Source organism: Oncorhynchus kisutch, linkage group LG15 (assembly GCF_002021735.2).
Source record: "Oncorhynchus kisutch isolate 150728-3 linkage group LG15, Okis_V2, whole genome shotgun sequence".
In the NCBI taxonomy this organism is placed as follows: Eukaryota; Metazoa; Chordata; class Actinopteri; order Salmoniformes; family Salmonidae; genus Oncorhynchus; species Oncorhynchus kisutch.
In genome coordinates, this window is record NC_034188.2 from 43,960,768 (window position 1) to 43,983,925 (window position 23,158).

General features: G+C 45.5%; 1 protein-coding gene across 2 annotated transcripts in view; it reads right to left on the minus strand.

Annotated features, from left to right (window-relative positions):
* Positions 1-472: 472 nt before the first annotated feature.
* The window catches only part of LOC109905334 (ecto-NOX disulfide-thiol exchanger 2-like), a 256,082-nt gene continuing 233,396 nt past the window's right edge, over positions 473-23,158 (minus strand). The window contains exons 12-16 of one of the 2 annotated variants that reach the window (XM_020502640.2): positions 22,172-22,228; positions 21,451-21,507; positions 8,232-8,340; positions 5,871-5,956; positions 473-1,411 (exon numbers count right to left, since the gene is read on the minus strand). In XM_020502640.2, the coding sequence (XP_020358229.1) occupies positions 1,280-1,411; positions 5,871-5,956; positions 8,232-8,340; positions 21,451-21,507; positions 22,172-22,228 (441 nt within the window). In that variant the 3' untranslated portion in view covers positions 473-1,279. The remainder of the gene's footprint in view (positions 1,412-5,870; positions 5,957-8,231; positions 8,341-21,450; positions 21,508-22,171; positions 22,229-23,158) is intronic. The other variant, XM_020502641.2, reaches the window with a different exon arrangement.

Here is a 23,158-nt window from a genome sequence, read left to right on the forward strand (position 1 = left end):
TTAAGATGATCCCAAGAGTGTGTATCTCTGGAAGTCTGATGATTTGCCTTGGCCAGAGCTAAGAGGGAAGAAAACCAGCATCACAAAAGATGGCCTCAAGTCACTTACTGTCTCAGGCATCTCTCCAGTTATGGCTGGTCTCAGGCATCTCTCCAGTTATGGCTGGCCACAGGCATAATGGAGTGTAGCAGTTGCGTTTTGCTCTGTGTGTGTGTGTGTGCGCGTGATAGAGTGTGTGTGTATGTATGTGAGAAAAGGAGAGAGCGAGAGAGAGAGAGAGAGTGTGTACCTCTGAGACTTCATGTCCGGAGGCTGGCAGGCTGAAGGTTCCTCATGTGACTGGGGACTTGGATTCGCAGTTTACTCACACTCATGCTACATACCACATCTACACACATTGCATATACAAGCAGCTTACCGCTATATAGCCTAAGCGCCAGTGAGAAGAACTCTATTCAATAAAACTCTATTCTCAATTCTTCAGATTGCTTTTATTTTTTATTAAAAAATATCATCCAAGCATTTACAGAGTAGTAAAACAAATCAATCTATGCAACTGTTAACAGCCTTTACAGAAAATTAAGAAATATATTGATTTTTATTCATAGAATTATAAAAACAAGGAACAAAAAGAGAGAGAGAGAGTGAGAGAGGCCAGAGGGGTGGGAGGTGGAAAATGTTCAGCAGATCCTGATAACCTCCTTGGGTAGCATTCCTAGCTGAGTGACAGCAGAGTTAACCAATTAGAGGCTCTGGGAATGGTCTGGTCCACCCATGTGAAGGACAAACAGCCAATGCCCTGGCGCCTTCGGACTGATACTCCTTTGGGACTCCCAATGTGGTGTTCTATCCCATGAGGCTTTGCAAAATTGGGCACAGAGAAGAGCATTGTGGATTTGGTGGTGTTATAGAGATCTCCATCACCCTGGAGACGAGTCACCCTCTCTGTCACCCATACAGAGGGCTGTTTCCTCAGTGTCACAGCCTGCTCTGCAGCCTGAGCTCTATGTTTTTACTTCTGTGTCCTAATAATACAGCCAGAGCTCTATGCCAGTGTTTCTCAATATTATTTATACCTGGGACCAGCAAACTGTTTACATTATAACTAGCTCTTAAGAACTGACTAAACCAAGGCCAGTTAACCATCGCAGGGACTGGTGAGCAACGTCTCAGGGACCAGTACCGGTCTCCATAATACAGTGTCCTAATAATTCAGCCTGAGCTCAATCCTGTTTCTTCGGTGTCCCTGTGATGTCCTCCTCCGTGTCCCCGTAATGCTCTATGTGATCATGATGCCTTCGAAGCCACAGAACTTCCAGCGTTTCTCCAGGCTGGCGCCTACCCCCGTCAACTCCTGTCTGAATGTACAGGGCAGCCGACCCAGTAGAGCATCCACCTCCCCTGTATTTATCTGAAACACACACACACACACACACACACACACACACACACACACACACACACACACACACAATGTAAATACACAAATTTGATAAATACACTCCCACACGTACAAACACAATACAATGTTAACACACAGATCTGACACACACCCCTACAAACTCAAAAAGAGCCACACATCTCTGAAAAATGGATCTGATTGACAAACAATAAACGCACCCACACACACACCCACACACACACACACACACACACACACACACACACACACACACACACACACACACACACACACACACACACACACACACACACACACACACACACACACAAAACAATGACAGCAGGAAGCACTGTATAATTTTATGCAGAGAAAAAACACATTTGTAAGAACCAGATTGGTAAACCTGTCAGTATGCATTAAGCATTCGCGTAGATATGTGTGTATCACCATTAACAATGTAGCAGTGCATCATGAACACAGTAGATAAGTAGAGAGTAATGTTGTTATTGGTGAATTCAGCCAGTACTGTTGACAAAGCCCTGTGGGCTTGTTGTGTGGTGTTACAGAGAGGTAGTGTGGGAACAAAAACATCCTCAGACAGAGTGGAAAAGCCAAAAGGATAGAGAAGGAATGAGTCAGTGTGGTGAAGGCGCAGAGGTTTTAATGAGTTGGCGGGGGGAGTGGTCATACAATATATTCACGAGGGCCTCCTCATGGAGGTAGCAGTAAGAGTAGTCATGTCTAAAGGCCTCAGGGTGGAGGTGGGCTGGTGGTCCCATAGTCCTTTATCTGATGGCCTCATCATGGAGGTAGAGTGAGAGTGGCCATATATTATATCTGAAGGCCTCCTTGCGGTGGTGGCAGTGAGTGTAGTGGTCATATACACCGTGTACAAAACATTATTTTGTCCAGCCTGATTTAGGCAAGGTATGGCTACTATGCCCCTCTGGGTTTCCACCAGCCATGTTATCGGATAGAGGTTTGGGTCGGAACGATAGATCGAAAAGAGACGTTATTCATACACTGAGTGTACAAAACATCAGGAACACCTTTCGTTGGGGCATGGACTCTACGAGGTGTCGAAGCTTCATGTTGACTCCAATGCTTTCCACCGCTGTGTCAAGTTGTCTGGATGTCCTTTGGGTGGTGGACCATTCTGAATACACACAGGAAATTGCTAAGCTCGAGTTCTTGACACACTCAAACTGGTGCTCCTGGCACATACTACCATACCCCGTTCAAAGGCACTTCAATCTTTTGTCTTGCCCATTCACCCTCTGAATGGCACACATACACAATCCATGTCTCAATGATTTAAAATCCTTGTTTAACCTGTCTCCTCCCCTTCGTCTACATTGATTGAAGTGGATTTAACAAGTGAAATCAATAACGGGTTAAAACATTTCACCTGGTCAGTCTATGTCATGGAATGTTTTGAACACTCAGTGTATGTGGTTGAGAGAAAGGAAAATAATCTCTCTGGCAGACGACAACAGAGGTGAGAACCAAGGAAGGCCCCTGAGGAGCCCGACATGTGGAGATGGGTGTTTAAGCGAAGCGCCAGAATAAATGAAACAGCTCAGCTCTGTCAGGGAGAGACAGGAATGATCCAGATCTAACAGGTCTCAGTGTCCAGGGAAATTACACTCAGACACTTCCTCAAGAACACTGGGGATACAAGGAAATGTCCTATATTCATGTCTATGATAGCTACAGAGATTGGAGGCAGTGGGACTTGCCTTTGCTTCAACCCCAACTCTAACCTGGGGATCAGCATCATGAGAGGGGCCTTCCTGCACCAGGGGGATCAAATTTGATGAGAAGGATCTGGCTATGTGAGGAAACTCTTGCTGCACGATGGGGCTCTGCTGTCAAAAGGGGATGATTCACATTTCATTTGGGGGAGGCTGACTGCACCAGGGTGCTCCAACTGCACCGTGTGGCCCTGGAATACATCAGGACAATACTGTATGACAGCCCAGTAGGGGTGTTTATTCCAAGTTTGTGCTCTGTGTGTGTGTGTGTTGTGCCAGGATGGCTCTATTGCTCAGCTTGCTGCGTGTGTGTGTGTGTGTGTGTGTGTGTGTCTGTGTCTGTGTCTGTGTGTGTCTGTGTGTGTGGTGCCAGGATGACTGTGTGTGTGTGCGTGCTTGCATGTGCATGCTGGAATAGTGCGACAGGTTGGCTCCTGATGCTCATCATGACATGCTGCGTGTGTGTCAGTAGCTAGATTTTGCTATGAATGTTCAAAAATCTTTTGCATTTTCCACCAGAGATTTCCATCAGACTTTTTGCGTATAAGGCTGTGATTGATGACGTAGTGCACATTAAGACAATTTTTGTGGTTAAATTCCCATGTACTGAATAAAAAAACACAAGTTAAATGGGTATCCATCGCGTTTTCAACTCTACTGATGGTTTTGTCACAAAAGCTGTTATGTAAAATAGCACCACCCTGTAAAGTTCATCATAACTTATTTCATCTGTAGCCTAATAAACTGCATGCTTTCCGAGTCATAGTGGGAGGACCACACAACATATCATCGCATCACTCCAAGTTTACTTCCATGTGATGGTTATCATATCAATATTTGCGCATAAAGGCGTTTCCACCGCCATTTCTCACATAATACATTTTACCAACACAAGAAAATGCCTCCAGTTCTCGCATAATACACTGCTCAAAAAAATATAGGGAACACTAAAATAACACATCCTAGATCTGAATGAAATATTCCTATTAAATACTTTTTTCTTTACATAGTTGAATGTGTTGACAACAAAATCACACAAAAATTATCAATGCAAATCAAATTTATCAACCCATGGAGGTCTGGATTTGGAGTCACACTCAAAATTAAAGTGGATAACCACACTACAGGCTGATCCAACTTTGATGTAATGTCCTTAAAACAAGTCAAAATGAGGTTCAGTAGTGTGTGGCCTCCACGTGCCTGTATGACCTCCCTACAACGCCTGGGCATGCTCCTGATGAGGTGGCGGATGGTCTCCTGAGGGATGTCCTCCCAGACCTGGACTAAAGCATCCGCCAACTCCTGGACAGTCTGTGGTGCAACGTGGTGTTGGTGGATGGAGCGAGACATGATGTCCCAGATGTGCTCAATTGGATTCAGGTCTGGGGAACGGGCGGGCCAGTCCATAGCATCAATGCCTTCCTCTTGCAGGAACTGCTGACACACTCCAGCCACATGAGGTCTAGCATTGTCTTTCATTAGGAGGAACCCAGGGCCAACCGCACCAGCATATGGTCTCACAAGGGGTCTGAGGATCTCATCTCGGTACCTAATGGCAGTCAGGCTACCTCTGGCGAGCACATGGAGGGCTGTGCGGCCCCCCAAAGAAATGCCACCCCACACCATGACTGACCCACCGCCAAAACGGTCATGCTGGAGGATGTTGCAGGCAGCAGAACGTTCTCCACGGCGTCTCCAGACTGTCACGTCTGTCACATGTGCTCAGTGTGAACCTGCTTTCATCTGTGAAGAGCACAGGGCACCAGTGGCGAATTTGCCAATCTTGGTGTTTTCTGGCAAATGAAAAACGTCCTGCACGGTGTTGGGCTGTAAGCACAACCCCCACCTGTGGACGTCGGGCCCTCATACCACCCTCATGGAGTCTGTTTCTGACCGTTTGAGCAGACACATGCACATTTTTGGCCTGTTGGAGGTAATTTTGCAGGGCTCTGGCAGTGCTCCTCCTGCTCCTCCTTGCACAAAGGCGGAGGTAGCGGTCCTGCTGCTGGGTTGTTGCCCTCCTACGGCCTCCTCCACGTCTCCTGATGTACTGGCCAGTCTCCTGGTAGCGCCTCCATGCTCTGGACACTACGCTGACAGACACAGCAAACCTTCTTGTCACAGCTCGCATTGATGTGCCATCCTGGATGAGCTGCACTACCTGAGCCACTTGTGTGGGTTGTAGACTCCGTCTCATGCTACCACTAGAGTGAAAGCACCGCCAGCATTCAAAAGTGACCAAAACATCAGCCAGGAAGCATAGGAACTGAGAAGTGGTCTGTGGTCCCCACCTGCAGAACAACTTCTTTATTGGGGGTGTCTTGCTAATTGCCTATAATTTCCCCCTGTTGTCTTTTCCATTTGCACAACAGCATGCGAAATTTATTGTCAATCAGTGTTGCTTCCTAAGTGGACAGTTTGATTTCACAGAAGTGTGATTGACTTGGAGTTACATTGTGTTGTTTAAGTGTTCCCTTTATTTTTTGAGCAGTGTACATTTTACCAACACAAAATGATCCCACCACGTCGAACTAACACATTGTCTGTCGACATTTATACAATTGTACCGGCATTTCCTGTTGCAGCCCAGGCATGACCTTTTCCATGTGTCATGAAATTCATACACATGAAATGGTTGGATGGAAACCTGGTTAGTGTCAGTGTGTCAGTTTGTGTGTGTGTGTGTGTGTGTCAGCTTGTACCAGCAGTACCTTGGTGTTCAGCTGCTGTAGGTAGGAGCAGATGTACTCGATGCTGGCTCCAAACGGATGGACATGGAGGAATGCAGAGATGATCCCTGAGGAATGAGAAAGAGATACCTCAATACAGTATCAATTAAACTGGCATTAGCATTACTGTATACTTATAACTCTATAACCATTATATATATATAATGGCTGATTCACCCATCTTATCATACAGTAGTATAGGCTATTACTTTAGAACTATAACTCAAACACTAAAGTTATACTACGGTATGATCCCATTCAGTCTGAGTGTTCATTAACCCATTTGTCCAACATGAAAGCCAATGAGAACATGCCATCCCAAAGTATCAAACTGTAGACCATTAACGTATAGCTAATCTATAGCTAACTAACAACATTACGTTTGAATGTTGATTCATTCACCGATCTGTCCAACATGAAAGCCAGCGAGAACCTCACATTCAAAAGACCACTCTACTTAACTCATCTTGTCTGACTGAAGTGAAAATGTATCTGTACTTTTCAAGTGTGTCTGTCTTCCCCAAAACACTCCCAGCTCTGTGGAAGACCTGTGTTTAAACCGTCCAGATTAAGAGAAGTGTTTAATGAAGACTTTGATACTGCTCTCTACATTAAAGCTTCTCTGATCAGAGCAGCATGGGGCTTCACGCCCGCACTCACGCACACACACAAAGGCGTTTCGCTCATCCCAACACTAACATCTACTATCAGCTAATTGATATGATGATGCACTACTGATAGTCCTAAACCCCTGTGTAATAACATGAGCCCACTGAGGAGCCAGCTCAGAAAACAAACACACCAGGTGAGACACTGGAGGAGAACAACTCTGATCAGATGTGTGTTTTAATGGCTGGGCTTGGACCAAGGATATACAGAAAAGCATAATTTGAAATCAGTCTATATACTTTGAATGGGTCCAAAAGCCTTCAAATCTCCAAATAATTTATAGCAAATGAATCAGAACTGTATGTTTAGTTGTAAAGGGACTTGTGGAGAAAGCAGTAGCTGCTCTGTTCCAAAGCCTAGTTCCAAAGCCTAGTCAAGTTCATATTGATGCTAATTGACAATGCTAACTTTGTAGTTGGTGATGTCTACAGTTTCATTTTCTAACTGAATGTGTAATTATAGCCTAGCCTAGATATTCAGCCACTCTCTGAGAAACATGGAAGTTCAATAGAAAGTGCTTTGTTATTATCAAACTTCAAGTCTTGAAAAAGGCCTAGCATCTGTTCTTTCCTTCTCTATGTCTTTGTTTTGATCAGAGTTTAGTCATCCGTTTTCTCTTCTTTTTAAAGACAATGTTATGCACACAAACTGCGTCATTATGGCTGTTTTTCTGCCTGCTTGAACGCTGAATAGGTCAGATACACATAAAACATGAAATGACCCCGGAAATCGATATAACATTGCCTAGAGATGCACATATACGATACATAACATTCCTTTAAGTGTTCATCTCATTGGTATTCATTTTGCCATCTAGAAGGACAGACAAAGCAGTTAAAGATGAGTTCACTTTTGAGCCAATGTCCTTTTTTCTCTGCGGTGCTCACTTCATCTTCAAACAAGATGTAATTTAGAACAATTCTGACAGAGACCACCCAGAATCCTCAGCAGCCATCTACTTCATTGAGCAGCCAAAGTGGGCCGGCATGGAGGGAGGGAGCGCCTCATTGACTACCTAACCAACTATGCCAAATATATGATCATTCTAGAATAACACCACTGTGGGACAGGACAGGTAACTCCCACTACCACACAATAGTGTGCATCCTGCCATCTGGCATAGGCCTAATCGTAATGCCACAATAACTTTCCCTTGTATCTCAGCAAGACCTTACTTTCGTAAAACCAATTTGATCCAGGACCAACTGTTCCCCATGGAAAGAACCCTCCACTGGAGTGGAGAATATGCCATAAAACTATGCTGAAGGCCTCAGTAAACCAGCCATTGAAAACATGTGAACCAGCCCAGAGAACTGGGAATAACCAGGGGAGGAAAACCAGGCTTTCCACAAAAAAACAGCTTTGATGATTGTGGATAGTTTCGCTAACAATAACCAGTCAAATGAACAAGCAGTGTATGAACAAGCAGGGTATTTTTCCTAGAGTGGATAGCGCGAGGGGAATGTTCTCCATTGTACGTACAAATGTTGTTAGAAGGTTGTAGTAATGTTGTCTGAACATACCAACTCCTCAGAGTTTACCGGACTAAGGTTGCAATAATGTTTGGTGAATGTGACAAGTAGCAGGGCTTCTCTGAGTGGACAGGAATTGGGGGAATCTTCTCCTCCAACTAGGTTAATATAACATTATAGTAATGTTGTTAGGTGAACATACCAACTAGCAAGGCTTCTCTCTCAGAGTGAACAGGATTGGAGGGACTCTTCTCCGGGGGCAGACTCTCCTTCTCCTGACTGCAGGACACCACTTCTAACGCTGATGCCTCCTACAGTAAAGGAGTTGAAAACACTGTTAGACTGGTAGAGGACACACAAACACACACTGTGACGAATCTGGCTGTTGCATGTCACATACATTTTTTTTTTTTTTTTTAAATATGACTGGAACAGACTTCCTCAAAATCTTGAGTTTTATTATTAGGTCTAAAAATGTGCAAATACTCCTTACTCATCCTTGCATTCTCTCAGAGAGGAAAAAGTGACGCGATAGGGATAACTAAGCCCCAAATCTGTCTTCTCCAGCAGGTGGCGGTTTTCATTTATTTTCATTTATTTTCACTCACCAAGCCAGGATTTTATTTATTTACTCTTATTTTGCCAGATAAATTGACAGAACACATTCGCATTTACAACAACGACCTGAGAGATAGTTAAAGGGTGGCCATGATGGTATGAGGGCTGGATTGGGAATTTAGCCAGGACCCCCGAGGTTAAAACCGTACTCTTACGATAAGTGCCATGTGATCTTTAGTGACCACAGACAGTAAGGACACCCGTTTAACATCCCATCTGAAAGACGGCACCTTAGACAGGGCAATATCCCCAATCACTGCCCTGGGGCATTGGAATTATTTTTTTTGACCAGAGGAAAGAGAGCCTCCAACACCACTTCCAGCAGCATCTGGTCTCCCATCCAGGGACCCGAGCAGGACCAACCCTACTTAGCTTCAGAGGCAAGCCAGCAGTGGGATGCAGGGTGGTTTGCTGCTGAAAAAAAAGAAGAATGTGTCGAATCTGGTTAACAAAAATTGTAATGGCTTACTTTGCTATGTGTGGCTTATTTGATCGAATATAAGTTTCGTAATGATTTGTTTTTTTACGAGTGTACTGATATAAGTAGGACAATGTGATATGCTGGCAACTTTGAGAAAAAACACTTAATATCGGAGTGCCTGGTCATCACTAGTTGCCACAGTCATAAGCTCCGCCTATTTCTACAATTTCAATCATTAAAATGTGATTTACCACACTGCTAACCGTAACCCTAACCTTAAATTATGACCAAAAAGTACATTTGAGTTTTCATGATTATCTATGATAGAGCCACCTTCTGCAGCTGTGGTAACTAGTGGAAACCGTTGTGCCGGTTGTTCACACGGGTATCTGCCCTCTAATTGGCTGGAATGGTCCCAGCAGATCATGCCTCCTCCAAACTGCCTGACATGTTTTAAGACATTTATTTTCATAAAGTATGTGGTCAATATTATGGATAATCTGTGATACTACCAAACCTTTATGCACCTGTATCTAATAAGCAGGCTAACTTGGTGGGAGGGCTTTCAATTAACACCATTAGCCTAGCCCATCCAAACACACATGAAACAACTACACAATATAATTATTTTTAAAGTTTGTAACTGGAATAACTCAGCTGGTACCTGGATTATATAGAAACAAACATTCAATAAATACAATTATAATATGGGGAACACACACACACACACACACACATTCTTGTTCATATAACCTTGTGGGGACACAATTCAGTCCCATTCAAAATCCTACTTTCCCTAACCCCTAATCCTAAACCCTTACCCTAACCATAACCAAAAAACCTAACCTTAACCCTAAACCTAACCGTAGCTCCTAACCCTAAAACTAACCCTAGCTCCGATGTAATTATTTTATTTAACCCTAACCCTAACCCCAAACCTAATCCTAACCCCATAGAAATAGCATTTTTTGTTCGCTTACTATTCTTGTGGGGACTTCTGGTAGAGTTAAACACGTCCACACACACAGTTAATATAGTTTAGTAATTTTATATGACATTCAGCTTAGTTTCAGTTAGTTTTTAGACTTAATTTATATGATTTAGTTTGAGTTTTAGTGTTCGCGACAGAAAGTAGCCTATGCGTGGGAGGCTAGGAGCCATTTATGTGTTGTAGGCCTATAGTCCGTTTTTTTGTAACTTCTTGACCCTGGGGGGGAAGTAATACATAAGGTGATGGGCAAGACCATAGACTTGGATAGACATAACATCTCTGTATCGGTGTCATGACGGCGTCTGTGAGAGTATGTGCATTGAGGCCATCTCCATCTTAAAATAGTACAACTCCAACTGGGTCATTGGGTCATGCCAACCGGGTTATCAGGAGGGATCAGCCAATGAAGTTGGAAGTCCCGCCCAGTTGACTAAATCTAAACAGCGAAAGCCCTGCCCATGCTAACACAGGCTTTTGGCCACTAGAGGACTCCATACAACTTTGCTCAGTGGAGATGGAGCCACTGATGAGGGAAGCAGAGCCTTTTGTACTTCAGCAAATTGGAGAGCACAGCCATGGAGCAGCAGGACCCAAATAAGATGCCAGCACGATGAATCATCTCGACCACAGTGCTTCAGAAATATTAGCTTCCTCACATCGAAGATTGTGTTTGAGGCCACTGTCCAGCTGGAGAGTCAACCTAGCAGAGCATTAAGTGTTGCGTGTGAGCTGCGGAAATACCAGTTCTGGCAAGCAAGGATGGCAAGCAAGGAACTCTATGGCCAGGACATGGTTTTGGTTAGGTTTAAACTATAAATCAATCCTAATGTGACTTGGATTTCAAGGATAAGTGCCTAGACTGGTGCAAGAAATCCGGGGGAATGAAACTGTTTACATCAAACCAATGTTGTTGTTTTTTACTTTAGTAGTAGATATAAGAAGAAACAAGTACCTTTATTTGACAGAGGATCAAACAACAAATTACGTCATGGCAAATTTGACTTATGTTTATGTAATATTAAACATGCATCACTGACTAACCCCTTCAAATAGGGCTAATAAAAACAGCTGCAACAACAGCAAAAACATAAGCAGTACAACACTTCACAAGCCAGCCAGCTCTCCAAAAACTCTTGGGATGCAGGGAAAGAAACCAGATCCAGAGCCACAATGCACTTTTTTGGATAAACAGCCATCCTTGCTTGCCAGAACTGGTATTCCGCAGCTCACATGTGACACTAAACGCTCTGCCAGGTTGACCATCCAGCTGGACAGTGACCTGAAACACAATATTCGATGCGAGGAAGCTATATTTCTGAAGCACTTTGGTCGAGATGATTCATCGTGCTGGCATCTTCCTGGGGTCCTGCTGCTCCACGGCTGTTCTCTCTAATTACTGAAGTACAAAAGGCTCTGCTTCCCTCATCAGTGACTCCATCTCCATTGAGCAAAGTGCCAGTCACATCCTTAGGTCCATCAGGCAACATGCTGCAGGGGTTGGCTCAAAATTGGCTGCCATAGGATTCAGTATGCATGCGAAGCGCTGATGCAGTGACTTCAGGAGGACCTGTGCCAACTGTTTTACCACAGTAGTTGACTGCAACTGTGCCTCAAGGTTGAGAATGCACGGCACCAGATCAGACAGCAACTGTCTATCAGTTTGAAGTTCGTCGGTGTGAATTGCGAACGGATCCAGGAACTTCACGGATCCAGGAACTTCACAAGCTGCTCTAGCTTGGCCCAGTCATTGGTCGGCAAGTTGGTAAAAGTTGGAAAAAAAACCTTGAATACCACTGGATTTTTATCCAAATAGTAGAAGAAAAAAACTACAATTTAACATAATTTTTTAAATTTTTTAATTTTTTTTACATAGTTTTAGTAGTTTTAGTTTAATTTCAGGTTACTAAATATATTTTCTAATTGTTGTTTTTATTTTAGTTTCAGTTTTCGTTGACTACAATAACCTCGACATACACAAAGTTAATGCCGTTAATGATTTTATTGATGTCATTAATCGAATCTCCATTTTTCACCGCACGGGCCCTTTTTAAGCGTATGCGTTTCCTCACAGACACTGCACTCGGTGGCAACTGCTGTTATGTAGCGCTGTCTGTTTGAAGAATCCACTATGCTCACAGGTTTAACTTACAGAGAGCTCAATCAAACACATTCCCAGGCATTTCTTTAAATAACAGCCACAAGATAATTTGTACAGAATAGCTAGCTAATTATAATAACATTAGCTCACTAGCTAACCAAACTAATGTTTACAATGCCATTTGGCTGAATGCCTCTTGATATAACTAACTTCCCACAACTATTTTAATCAGAACAGGACATCCATTCCATTTAGCTACTGTTTTCGTTATAGGTCTCAGGTCAAAAGATTTATCGCAATTATCCCAGTTCTAGTTGTAGTAGCTTGTGGACTAGTGCATGTTGAAGTCGCCTAGGCTAGATCTAATGGTTGTTTTAGCCTACATTAATTCAGACCGGGCTGACCTGTTGTCATTGTCTTCTGTGGAATTCATAACACTGTTGTGCATGCTCTTTGTTCTTTGTAGAGCCAGTTATTTTTTCCTGTAGTCAACCATACAATCTGAAATTGGGAGAACACTCATTTAGAATGCCTGGCTGTTGCTTTAACAGTACTTGAGTGTGTGTGTATTAGTGAGCGCTCAAGTGTTAAACTTTAAGAACATTGAGGGAGTAGGCAGGCCTACTTAAATATTGGAAGCATTTAGTTTCTGATACAGATTATTTCGTGTTTTCATCCCACAGCATAGTATGCCTGTAACTCAATGCACTGCTTTTTAAATAGAAACATCTTTCTTTATGGTCAAATTTGAGCAAATTCAAAAATTGCTGTTAATCACAATTAACTACAGAAAATGATGAGATTAATTATTGTAATTGTTTGACAGCACATACATACACACACAATCAGTACCCAGCAGCACCTGAAAACACACCACACACACTCACATCAGACAGATGCAGTGGAAGATCAGAGGGGAGACAAATGCAGGAAGATAATTCAGAGAGGGAGCCGACAGCAATAGTTCTACCAGAGGGTGGAAACAGAGATAGCGAGAGAAAGCTGAGAGTGTTAGCGATGCTAATGATCAAGCTTTTGTTTACTGTGGGCTTCTGACAGGCTTGCAGAGGGAGGCTCGGGTATGTGTGTTTGTGACTGATGTACAGTGCCTTCAGAATGTATTCCCCTTGACTTATTTTACATTTTGGGGTGTTACAGCCTGAATTCAAATGAATTCAAAAAAATCCTCACCCATCTAAACACAATACCCGATAATGGCAAAGTAAAAACATGTTTTTAGAATTTTTTGCTAATTTATTGAAAATTAAATACAGAAATATAAAATTGGCATAAATATTCACACCCGAGTAAATACTTTGTAGAAGCACCTTTGGCGGCGATAAGTTTAAGAGCTTTGCACACCTGTATTGTACAATATTTGCCCTTTATTCTTAAAAAAAATATTCAAGCTCTGTTGATTGTTGATCATTGCTAGACAGCAATTTTCAAGTCTTGCCATAGATTTTCAAGACAATTTAAGTCAAAACTGTAACTAGGCCACTCGGAAGCATTCAATGTGTGTCTCGGTAAGCAACTCCAGTGTAGATTTGACCTTGTGTTTTAGGTTATTGTCCTGCTGAAAGGTGAATTAATCTCCCAGTTTCTGTTGGAAAACAGACTGAACCAAGTTCTTCTATAGGATTTTACCTGTGCTTATAGTTAGTTGTATTATGTTTTTATCCCCAAAAAACTCCCTAGTCCTTGCTGATGACAAGCATACCCATAACATGATGCAGCCACAATCATGATTGAAAATATGAGTAGTACTCAGTAGGGGTTGTGACAATTAACCATTTTGCTTAACTTTTAAAACTGACATGAATAGTATTTTCGGGTTTTTCCAAGTTTTTTATCCAAGTCAATTTACAATGCAGAATAATTGTCCTATTACGCATGTATGACCACTACGGCCGAGGAATAAAGTTATATCTACCACAAACCTTTACAGTCATAGAACACAGTTACAGTAACATGTGGATAGTGACAATTGATAACTTTTCAGACAATTAAAAAAGTGCCACATCAAGTCTGTACCTTTTCAGACAGTAGAATTCTGCTCATTTGTAAAATGTTCTGTATTTTTTCCCTTACAACAATAAACGTCACTGATTGATGTGCTGCTATAGTTTTTTTATGCAGTGTTTTATGGTAGGGTAGCAATGTGTTTTATTTAAACTAAATGTTTTGGTAAGTCACTGTATTTAACAAACTTTAAAGTACTTTTTTAGGAGAGAGTGGTCTGCGCACAGGCAGCAGACATGCAGGCTGCGCGCAGCAGCTCAATATTATTTTATTGACAATTCTGGTTGCCTAGTTGTGGATTTAAATCCCGTTTCAGAAGCCACATTCCTTATAGTCAAGTAAAATGTCTGTTTCTTGTTGGCATCATGTTGGCATTTAAAAAAACTGTAGTGTAGCCTACCCTAACAGACAGACAATCAAACATACATGGGGCCACATTCCATGATGCCTAAAAAGCGTAATCAATACAGGTTACCGGTAGCCTACTGTAACTTCATATGAAGAAAAAAAACGAAGAGCAGGCAGCCCTGTGCAGGCAAGACTAGCCTGAAGACATTGGTGCCATGAATAAACTAGGATATTCTACACGCAACAGACCAAAGACTGAACGCACTTGCATCATTAGCAAAGAGACAGAGCAGGCAGGCCAGCACGAGGAAGAGAGAGGCAGAAAGAAGGCAGAAGCATGCTCATATGTTTTGGTAATCTGCATCTTGCAAAGTCTTGTCTTGCATGCTTTATAAATTCCCCAAGTAGCCAGAAATTCGCCTCCTCCTCTAGTTTTACTTTAATTACACAACTTCCCCAGGCCTTTGTAGCCTATTGGCTATAAACACAGAAAATAATATGCTTTGTCATAACAGAACTGTGATTTTAATTAAGTGAAAAAAACAACAAAAGAAAAACATTGTTTTTCAGTTAGGGATCTTTCATAACGTTAAGGATCCCAACTTCGTTTCAAAGTTTAAACGCCCCAAACATAATGCTTTGTATTGAGGACAAAAAGTACATTTCTCTGCCACATTTCTTTCCAGTATTACTTTAGCGCATTGTTGCAAACTGGATGCATGTTTTGGAATATTTTATCTGGTTATCGTTTAGGTTAGTTTTGTGGAGTAACTACAACATTGTTCATCCATCCTCAGTTCTGTCATATCACAACCATTAAACTCTGTAACTGTTTTAAAAATCCCCATTGTGTCACATTTTATCAAGGTGGGTGGAATCAGGCGCAGAGAGCAGGTTTCAGTGATTGAACAGTTTATTCTCCGGTGCACAAAAAACACGGTCAACCCAAAACACAGGGTGAATAATCCAACACAGGATCAAAATAGACCGGAGAATAAAACACAAGTGCTACACCAAATGACACGAATACAAAAACAATCCCGCACAAAACAAGGGCGGGACAACCTACTACATATAAGGACGTTAATTAAACTAAACTACACACAGGTGAACCTAATAAGACAAAACCAACAGACAAACGAAAAAGGGATCGGTAGTGGCTAGTAGGATGGTGACGACGACCGCTGAGCACCGCCGGAATAGGCAGGAGAGCCAACTTCGGCGGAAGTCGTGACAGTACCCCCCCCTCTGACGCGCGGCCCCCGCAGCACGCCGCCACCGTCCTCGAGGACGACCCGGAGGACGAGGTGCTGGGCGATCCGGGTGGAGGCGGTGGAAATCTCTCAGGAGAGAAGGGTCCAAAATGTCCCCCACCGGAACCCAGCATCTCTCCTCCGGACCGTACCCCTCCCAGCCCACGAGGTACTGTAGGCCCCCCACCCGGCGTCTCGAATCCAGAATGCCCCGAACTGTGTACGCCGGGGACCCCTCGATGTCCAGAGGGGGCGGAGGGACCTCAGGCACCTCACCTTCTTGCAGGGGACCAGCCACCACCGGCCTGAGGAGAGACACATGAAACGAGGGGTTAATACGGTAATACCTAGGAAGTTGTAACCTGTAACACACCTCGTTTATTCTCCTCAGGACTTTGAACGGCCCCACACACTGCGGCCCCAGCTTCCGACAGGGCAGGCGGGGGGCAGGTTTCGGGTCGAGAGCCAGACCCTGTCCCCCGGTGCAAACACGGGGGCCTCACTGCGGTGCTGGTCAGCGCTCCTCTTCTGCCGTTCTCTCGCTAACCGTAGTGAGCCGTAGTCCTTGGAGCGCTGGTCTGCGCTCCTCCTCTGCCGTTCTCCCGCTAACCGTAGTGAGCCGTAGTCCTTGGAGCGCTGTACCCATTCCTCCACCGCAGGAGCCTCGGTCTGGCTCTGATGCCATGGGGCCAGGACCGGCTGGTAACCTAACACACACTCAAAAGGGGACAAGTTAGTTGAGGAGTGGCGTAGGGAGTTCTGAGCTAGTTCAGCCCAGGGAACATACCTTGCCCACTCACCAGGCCGGTCCCGGCAATAGGACCGCAGAAACCTGCCCACATCCTGGTTTACGCACTCCACCTGCCCATTACTCTCGGGGTGAAAACCTGAGGTTAAGCTGACCGAGACCCCCAGTCTCTCCATAAACGCCCTCCACACTCTGGACGTGAATTGGGGACCCCGATCAGAAACGATGTCCTCAGGCACCCCATAGTGCCGGAAGACATGGGTAAACAAGGCCTCCGCAGTCTGCAGGGCCGTAGGGAGACCGGGCAACGGGATGAGACGACAGGACTTAGAAAACCGATCCACAACAACCAGGATCGTAGTACTTCCCTGGGACGGGGGAAGGTCGGTAAGAAAGTCCACCGATAAGTGTGTCCACGGCCGTTGTGGAACGGGGAGGGGTTGTAATTTCCCTCTAGGCAGGTGCCGAGGAGCCTTGCTCTGAGCACACACTGAGCAGGAGGAGACATAAAATCTCACGTCTTTAGCCAGCGTGGGCCACCAATATCTCCCTCTCAGACTCCGCACTGTCCTCTCGATGCCAGGATGACCCGAGGAGGGGAGAGTATGAGCCCACCGGATCAGCTTGTCCCGGACCCCCCTCGGCACGTACTGAGTCCCCACTGGACAGTTAGGGGGGGCCGGCTCTGACCGTGAGGCCTCCTCTATCTCCGCGTCCACCTCCCATACCACCGGTGCCACGAGACATGACGGTGAAATGATGGGAGTTGGCTCAACGGACCGCTCCTCGGTATCATAGAGGCGGGACAGCGCGTCGGCTTTGGTGTTTTGGGAGCCTGGCCGGTATGAGAGGGTAAACCGGAACCTGGTAAGAAACATGGCCCATCTAGCCTGACGTGGATTTAGTCTCTTCGCTGCCCGGATATACTCGAGATTACGATGGTCAGTCCAGATGAGAAAAGGGTGTTTAGCCCTCTCAAGCCAATGTCTCCACACCTTCAGAGCCTTGACTACAGCTAACAACTCCCGGTCCCCCACATCATAGTTTCGCTCCGCTGGGCTGAGCTTGCTCGAAAAGAAAGCACACGGGCGGAGCTTGGGTGGCACGCCCGAGCGTTGGGACAGCACGGCTCCGACCCCAGCCTCGGACGCATCCACCTCCACTATGAACGCTAAAGAGGGGTTCGGATGTGCCAACACGGGCGCATTGGTGAACAGCTCCTTCAAACGACTGAAGGCTCTGCCCGCCTCTGCTGACCAGCGCAAGCGCACCGGTCCACCCTTCAGCAGTGAGGTGATGGGAGCAGCCACCTGACCAAAACCCCGGATAAACCTCCGGTAGTAATTGGCCAAACCCTAAAAACCGCTGCACTCCTTTCACCGTGGTCGGAGTCGGCCAATTACGCAAGGCTGTAACGCGGTCATCCTCCATCACCACCCCGGAGGTGGAAATACGATACCCAGGAAGGAAACGGACTGTTTGAAAAACTCACATTTCTCCGCCTTGCAATACAGGTTTTGCTCCAGCAGTCACCCAAGTACCTTACGCACCAGAGACACATGCGCCGCGCGTGTGGAGCATTCTTCAACCCGTATGGCATGACGCGGTACTCATAATGACCAGATGTAGTACTAAATGTGGTTTTCCACTCATCTCCTCCCCGGATACGCACCAGATTATACGTGCTCCTCAGGTCCAGTTTTGTGAAGAAGCGCGCTCCGTGAAATGATTCCACCGCCGTAGCGATGAGAGGTAGTGGGTAACTAAACCCCACTGTGATGGAATTTAGACCTCTATAATCAATGCACGGACGCAGACCTCCATCCTTCTTCTTCACAAAAAAGAAGCTTGAGGAGACGGGTGATGCGGAGGGCCGAATGTACCCCTGTCCCAGCGATTCAGCAACATATGTTTCCATCGCTACCGTCTCCTCCTGGGACAATGGATACACGTGACTCCTAGGAAGTGCAGCGTTCTCCAGAAGGTTTATCGCGCAGTCCTCTTGATGATGAGGTGGTAATTGGGTCGCCCTCTTTTTACTGAAGGCGATAGCCAAATCGGCATATTCAGAGGGAATGCGCACGGTGGAAACTTGGTCTGGACTCTCCACCGTAGTCGCACCAACGGCAACTCCTATACACCTACCTGAACACTCCTCTGACCACCCCTTAAGAGCCCCCTGTCGCCAGGAAATCACCGGGTTGTGTTGAGCTAACCAGGGAACCCCCAACACCACTGGAAACGCAGGTGAATCTATAAGGAACAGACTAATCTGCTCCTTATGATCCCCCTGCATTACCATGTCCAGCGGCACCGTAGCCTCCCTAATTACACCTGACCCTAATGGTCGGCTATCTAAGGAGTGCACGGAGAAAGGTAGGTCTAACGACACAAGGGGAATCCCTAGCCTTAACGCAAGCCCACGATCCATGAAATTCCCAGCTGCGCCTGAATCGACTAGCGCCTTATGCTGTAGAGAGGGAAAAAACCCAGGGAAAGAAGTCAACACATACACATGACCGACAGGAAGCTCTGGGTGAGTCTGCTGCTTACTCACCTGGGGTGATCGAGCAGTGCTCCGCCTGCCCTCCCGACTCCCAGACGAGTTCCTCCAGCACCGGTCGGACGTGTGCCCTCGTCGACCACAACTGGTGCAGGAGGACACTCCTCCTCCGGTCCCCCTCGAAGCCGCCCCTCCTAATTCCATAGGGATAGGGGCAGGAAGGCTGGGAAGTGGAAACGACAGGGCCTGATCCGAACGCCCGCGGGCAAGCCAGCAGATTGTCGAGACGGATAGCCAAGTCAATGAGTTCATCCATTGTGATTGTGGTGTCCCGACATGCCAGCTCCCTGCGGACGTCCTCCCTGAGACTGCATCTGAAATGATCGTTCAAGGTCCTGTCGTTCCATCCTGCTCCTGCGGCCAAGGTCCTGAACTCCAGAGCAAGGTCCTGTACGCTCCTCGTCTCCTGACGCAGGTGGAACAGCCGTTCACCCGCCAGCCGACCCTCTGGTGGATGGTCAAAAACAGCTCGGAATCGGCGGGTGAACTCTGGGTAATTATCCCTCGCCGAGTCCGGACCATTCCACACTGCGTTGGCCCACTCGAGGGCTCGCCCAGTCAAGCAGGAGACGAGGGTGCTCACGCTCTCCTCTCCGGAGGGAGCAGGACGCACGGTAGCCAGGTATAGTTCCAGTTGAAGGAGGAAACCCTGGCACCCAGCCGCCGTTCCGTCATACTCCCGTGGGAGTGTCAGCCGAAGAGCCCCGGAGCCAGATGTGGTCGCAGGAACAGGAGGTGCTGGAGAAGGGGGTGCTGGAGATGAGGTGGGAAGGCCACTCCTCTCCCATCAATCCATCCTCTCCATCATTTGGTCCATGGCAGAACCAATCCGGTGAAGCACGCTGGTGTGATGGAGGACGCTCTCTTCCATCGATGGGAGAGGAGACGCGGCTGCTCCTGCTGATTCCATGCGGGTGCGGGATTCTGTCACGTTTTATCAAGGTGGGTGGAATCAGGCGCAGAGAGCAGGTTTCAGTGATTCGAACAATTTATTCTCCGGCGCACAAAAAACACGGTCAACCCAACACACAGGGTGAATAATCCAACACAGGATCAAAATAGACCGGAGTATAAAACACAAGTGCTACACCAAATGACACGAATACAAAAACAATCCCGCACAAAACAAGGGAGGGACAACCTACTACATATAAGGACGTTAATTAAACTAAACTACACACAGGTGACCCTAATAAGACAAAACCAACAGACAAACGAAAAAGGGATCGGTAGTGGCTAGTAGGACGGTGACGACGACCGCCGAGCACCGCCCGAAAGGGCAGGAGAGCCAACTTCGGCGGAAGTCGTGACACATTGGCTTCATAGTGTAATCCCTGAGCGTTTCCCTTCCTCTCCAGCAACTGAGTTAGGAAGGACGCCTGCATTTTGTAGTGACTGGGTGTATTGATACACCACCCAAAGACTAATTAATAACTTTTCCACGCTCAAAGGGATATTCAGCATCTGCTTTTTTTTTTACACATCTACCAATCGGTGCCCCTCTTTACGAGCAATTGAAAAACCTCCCTGGTATTTTTGGTTGTATCTGTGCTTGACATTCACTACTCGATTGAGGGACCTTACAGACAATTGTATGTGTGAGGTAGTCATAAAAAAAATTATGTTAACTATTATTATTGAAAAACAAAGAATTACTCAGATAAAAATTACTCTGACAAGTTTCAAAATCTTAGCATTATTAGCTAGCTGGGAAGGGCTCAGCAGGATGACTGACTCAACTGATTGAACCGAATCTGCTCGTCTCTCCTCGACTCTCGCTGCGCGACATATGTCATAAATTTGGGCACCATGCGTGTACTCTCGCTTAGCCTAATTAAATTTGCCTGTGATAAATTATTACAGACAAAGCGTAATTAACCAAATTAATGCTTGTGATGCGCACCCATCAAATGATTCATATGTAAGAACAGCCTGCAATGTACTGTACTTGAACCAACAATACAGATGTAACCATGTGCCATTTAATGTATTATCTGATCGGTACTAGTGCTCGCACGTCCAAATTCCATGTGCATTTCAGAGGTCACATTTATACGTAAATGTAAAAATATTTAAATTATCTAAATTAGGAAAGGTTTCATGGCACACCTGAGAGTTCCTCAAGGCACACTGTTTGGGAACCACTATATTATGGGACAGGACCTTGATTTCCTAAACCAGTTGTGATTTATCCTGCAACAAATAAAGTCCTCCTGCATAAGATTTGCCTGTAATGATCTGTCATGTAATGATCTAAGGAGAGGAGAGGAGAAAAGAGGAGAAAAAGCGAGGATAGAAAGAGAAATATAGTGGAATAGAGAAAAAGAGGAACAGAGAGATACATCCCTTTTCTACTTACATTGACTTGATTAGCTCTCTCCTCGCTCGTTCTGTCCTCTTGCAGGGACATCTCCAGCTAGAGTCAATTATGAAAATTAGAAAAGCCGTCACACACACACACACACACACACACACACACACACGGGGAGAGACAAAGGAGGCAGAGAGAGGGGAGAAAATACAGAGGGAGCCGATGGCAATAGTTCTAACAGAGGGAGGAAACAGAGAGAGAGAGGGAGAGAGAGAGAGAGAGAGAGAGAGAGAGAGAAGAGAGAGAGAGAAAGAGAGAGAGAGAGAGAGCGCGAGACAGAGCTGAGAGTCTTAGCGATACTAATGATCAAGCTGTTGGTTACTCTGGGTTTCTGACAGGCTGGCAGAGGGAGGGAGGGACGGAAGGGTGTTTGTGTCTGTATGACTGATGTGTTTGTGTGTGTGGGCGCTGCCCTGTCTGACCCAGTCGTGGTGGGCTAATACTCCTCACTATGCTATTATGTGTGTGTGATTGGACAAGCCCTTGACTTCCTAACCCAGTTGTGTAGGGTTGATTTATCTGGCAACAAATAAAGTCCTTCTGCACTGGATTGGCCTGTAATGATTTGTCATGTCACTGGAAGAGAAGAGAGAGGAGGAGAAATATGGAGGATACAGACAAAAAGAGAGAGGGGAATAGAGGAAGAGGGAGAGAGAGGGAAAGAGAAAGAGAAAAAGTAGAGCGAGTGTCACAGCCCTTTTCCACTTACATTGACTTGATTAGCCCTCTCCTTGCTCCCTCTGTCATCTTGTAGGGAAATCTCCAGCTAGAGTCAATTATAAAAATGAGAAGAGCCAACACTGTCTAACATGCCAGATTCTTATGTAAGCAGACATGAGTGTACACACACACAAACACTCACACTGACCACAAATCTAGAGAGCAACACCCTCTGCAAATTGATTCATCTTCCTTCCAATGATTCATCTCTGTAAGTACGCATGCTATAATGACCATATTTCCCATGGATCACTGCTTGGGGACACATTTCAGCGCCTAGTGGTAATCTAATCTAAGTAAGGTACAATACATGACCAAAAATATGTGGACACCTGCTCCTCAAACATCTATTTCCAAAATCATGAGCATTAATATGGAGTTGGTCTCCACTATGCTGCTATAACAGCCTCCACTCTTCTGGGAAGGCTTTCCACTGATGTTGGGCGATTAGGCCTGGCTCGCAGTCGGCGTTCCAATTCATCCCAAAGGTGTTCGATCGGGTTGATTGTCAGGGCTCTGTGCAGGCCAGTCAAGCTCTTCCACACCGATATCGACAAAACATTTCTGTATGGACCTCGCTTTGTGCATGGTGGCATTGTCATGCTGCAACAGGAAAGGACAGAATCAGCTAGAATGTCATTGTATGCTGTAGCGTTAAGAATTCCATTCACTGGCACTAAAACAGCCCCAGACCATAATTCCTCCTCCACCAAACTTCACATTTGGCACTATGCATTTGGGCAGGTAGCGTTCTCCTGGCATCCACCAAACTCAGATTTGTCCGTCGGACTGCCAGATGGTGAAATGTGATTCATCCCTCCAGAGAACGCGTTTCCACTGCCCAGAGTCTAATGGCGGCAAGCTTTGCACCATTCCCCTACATGTTTTCAAATATTATTTCATAGTTTTGATGTCTTCACTATTATTCTACAATGTAAAAAAAAATATAAAAAAATAAAGAAAAACGTTTGAATGA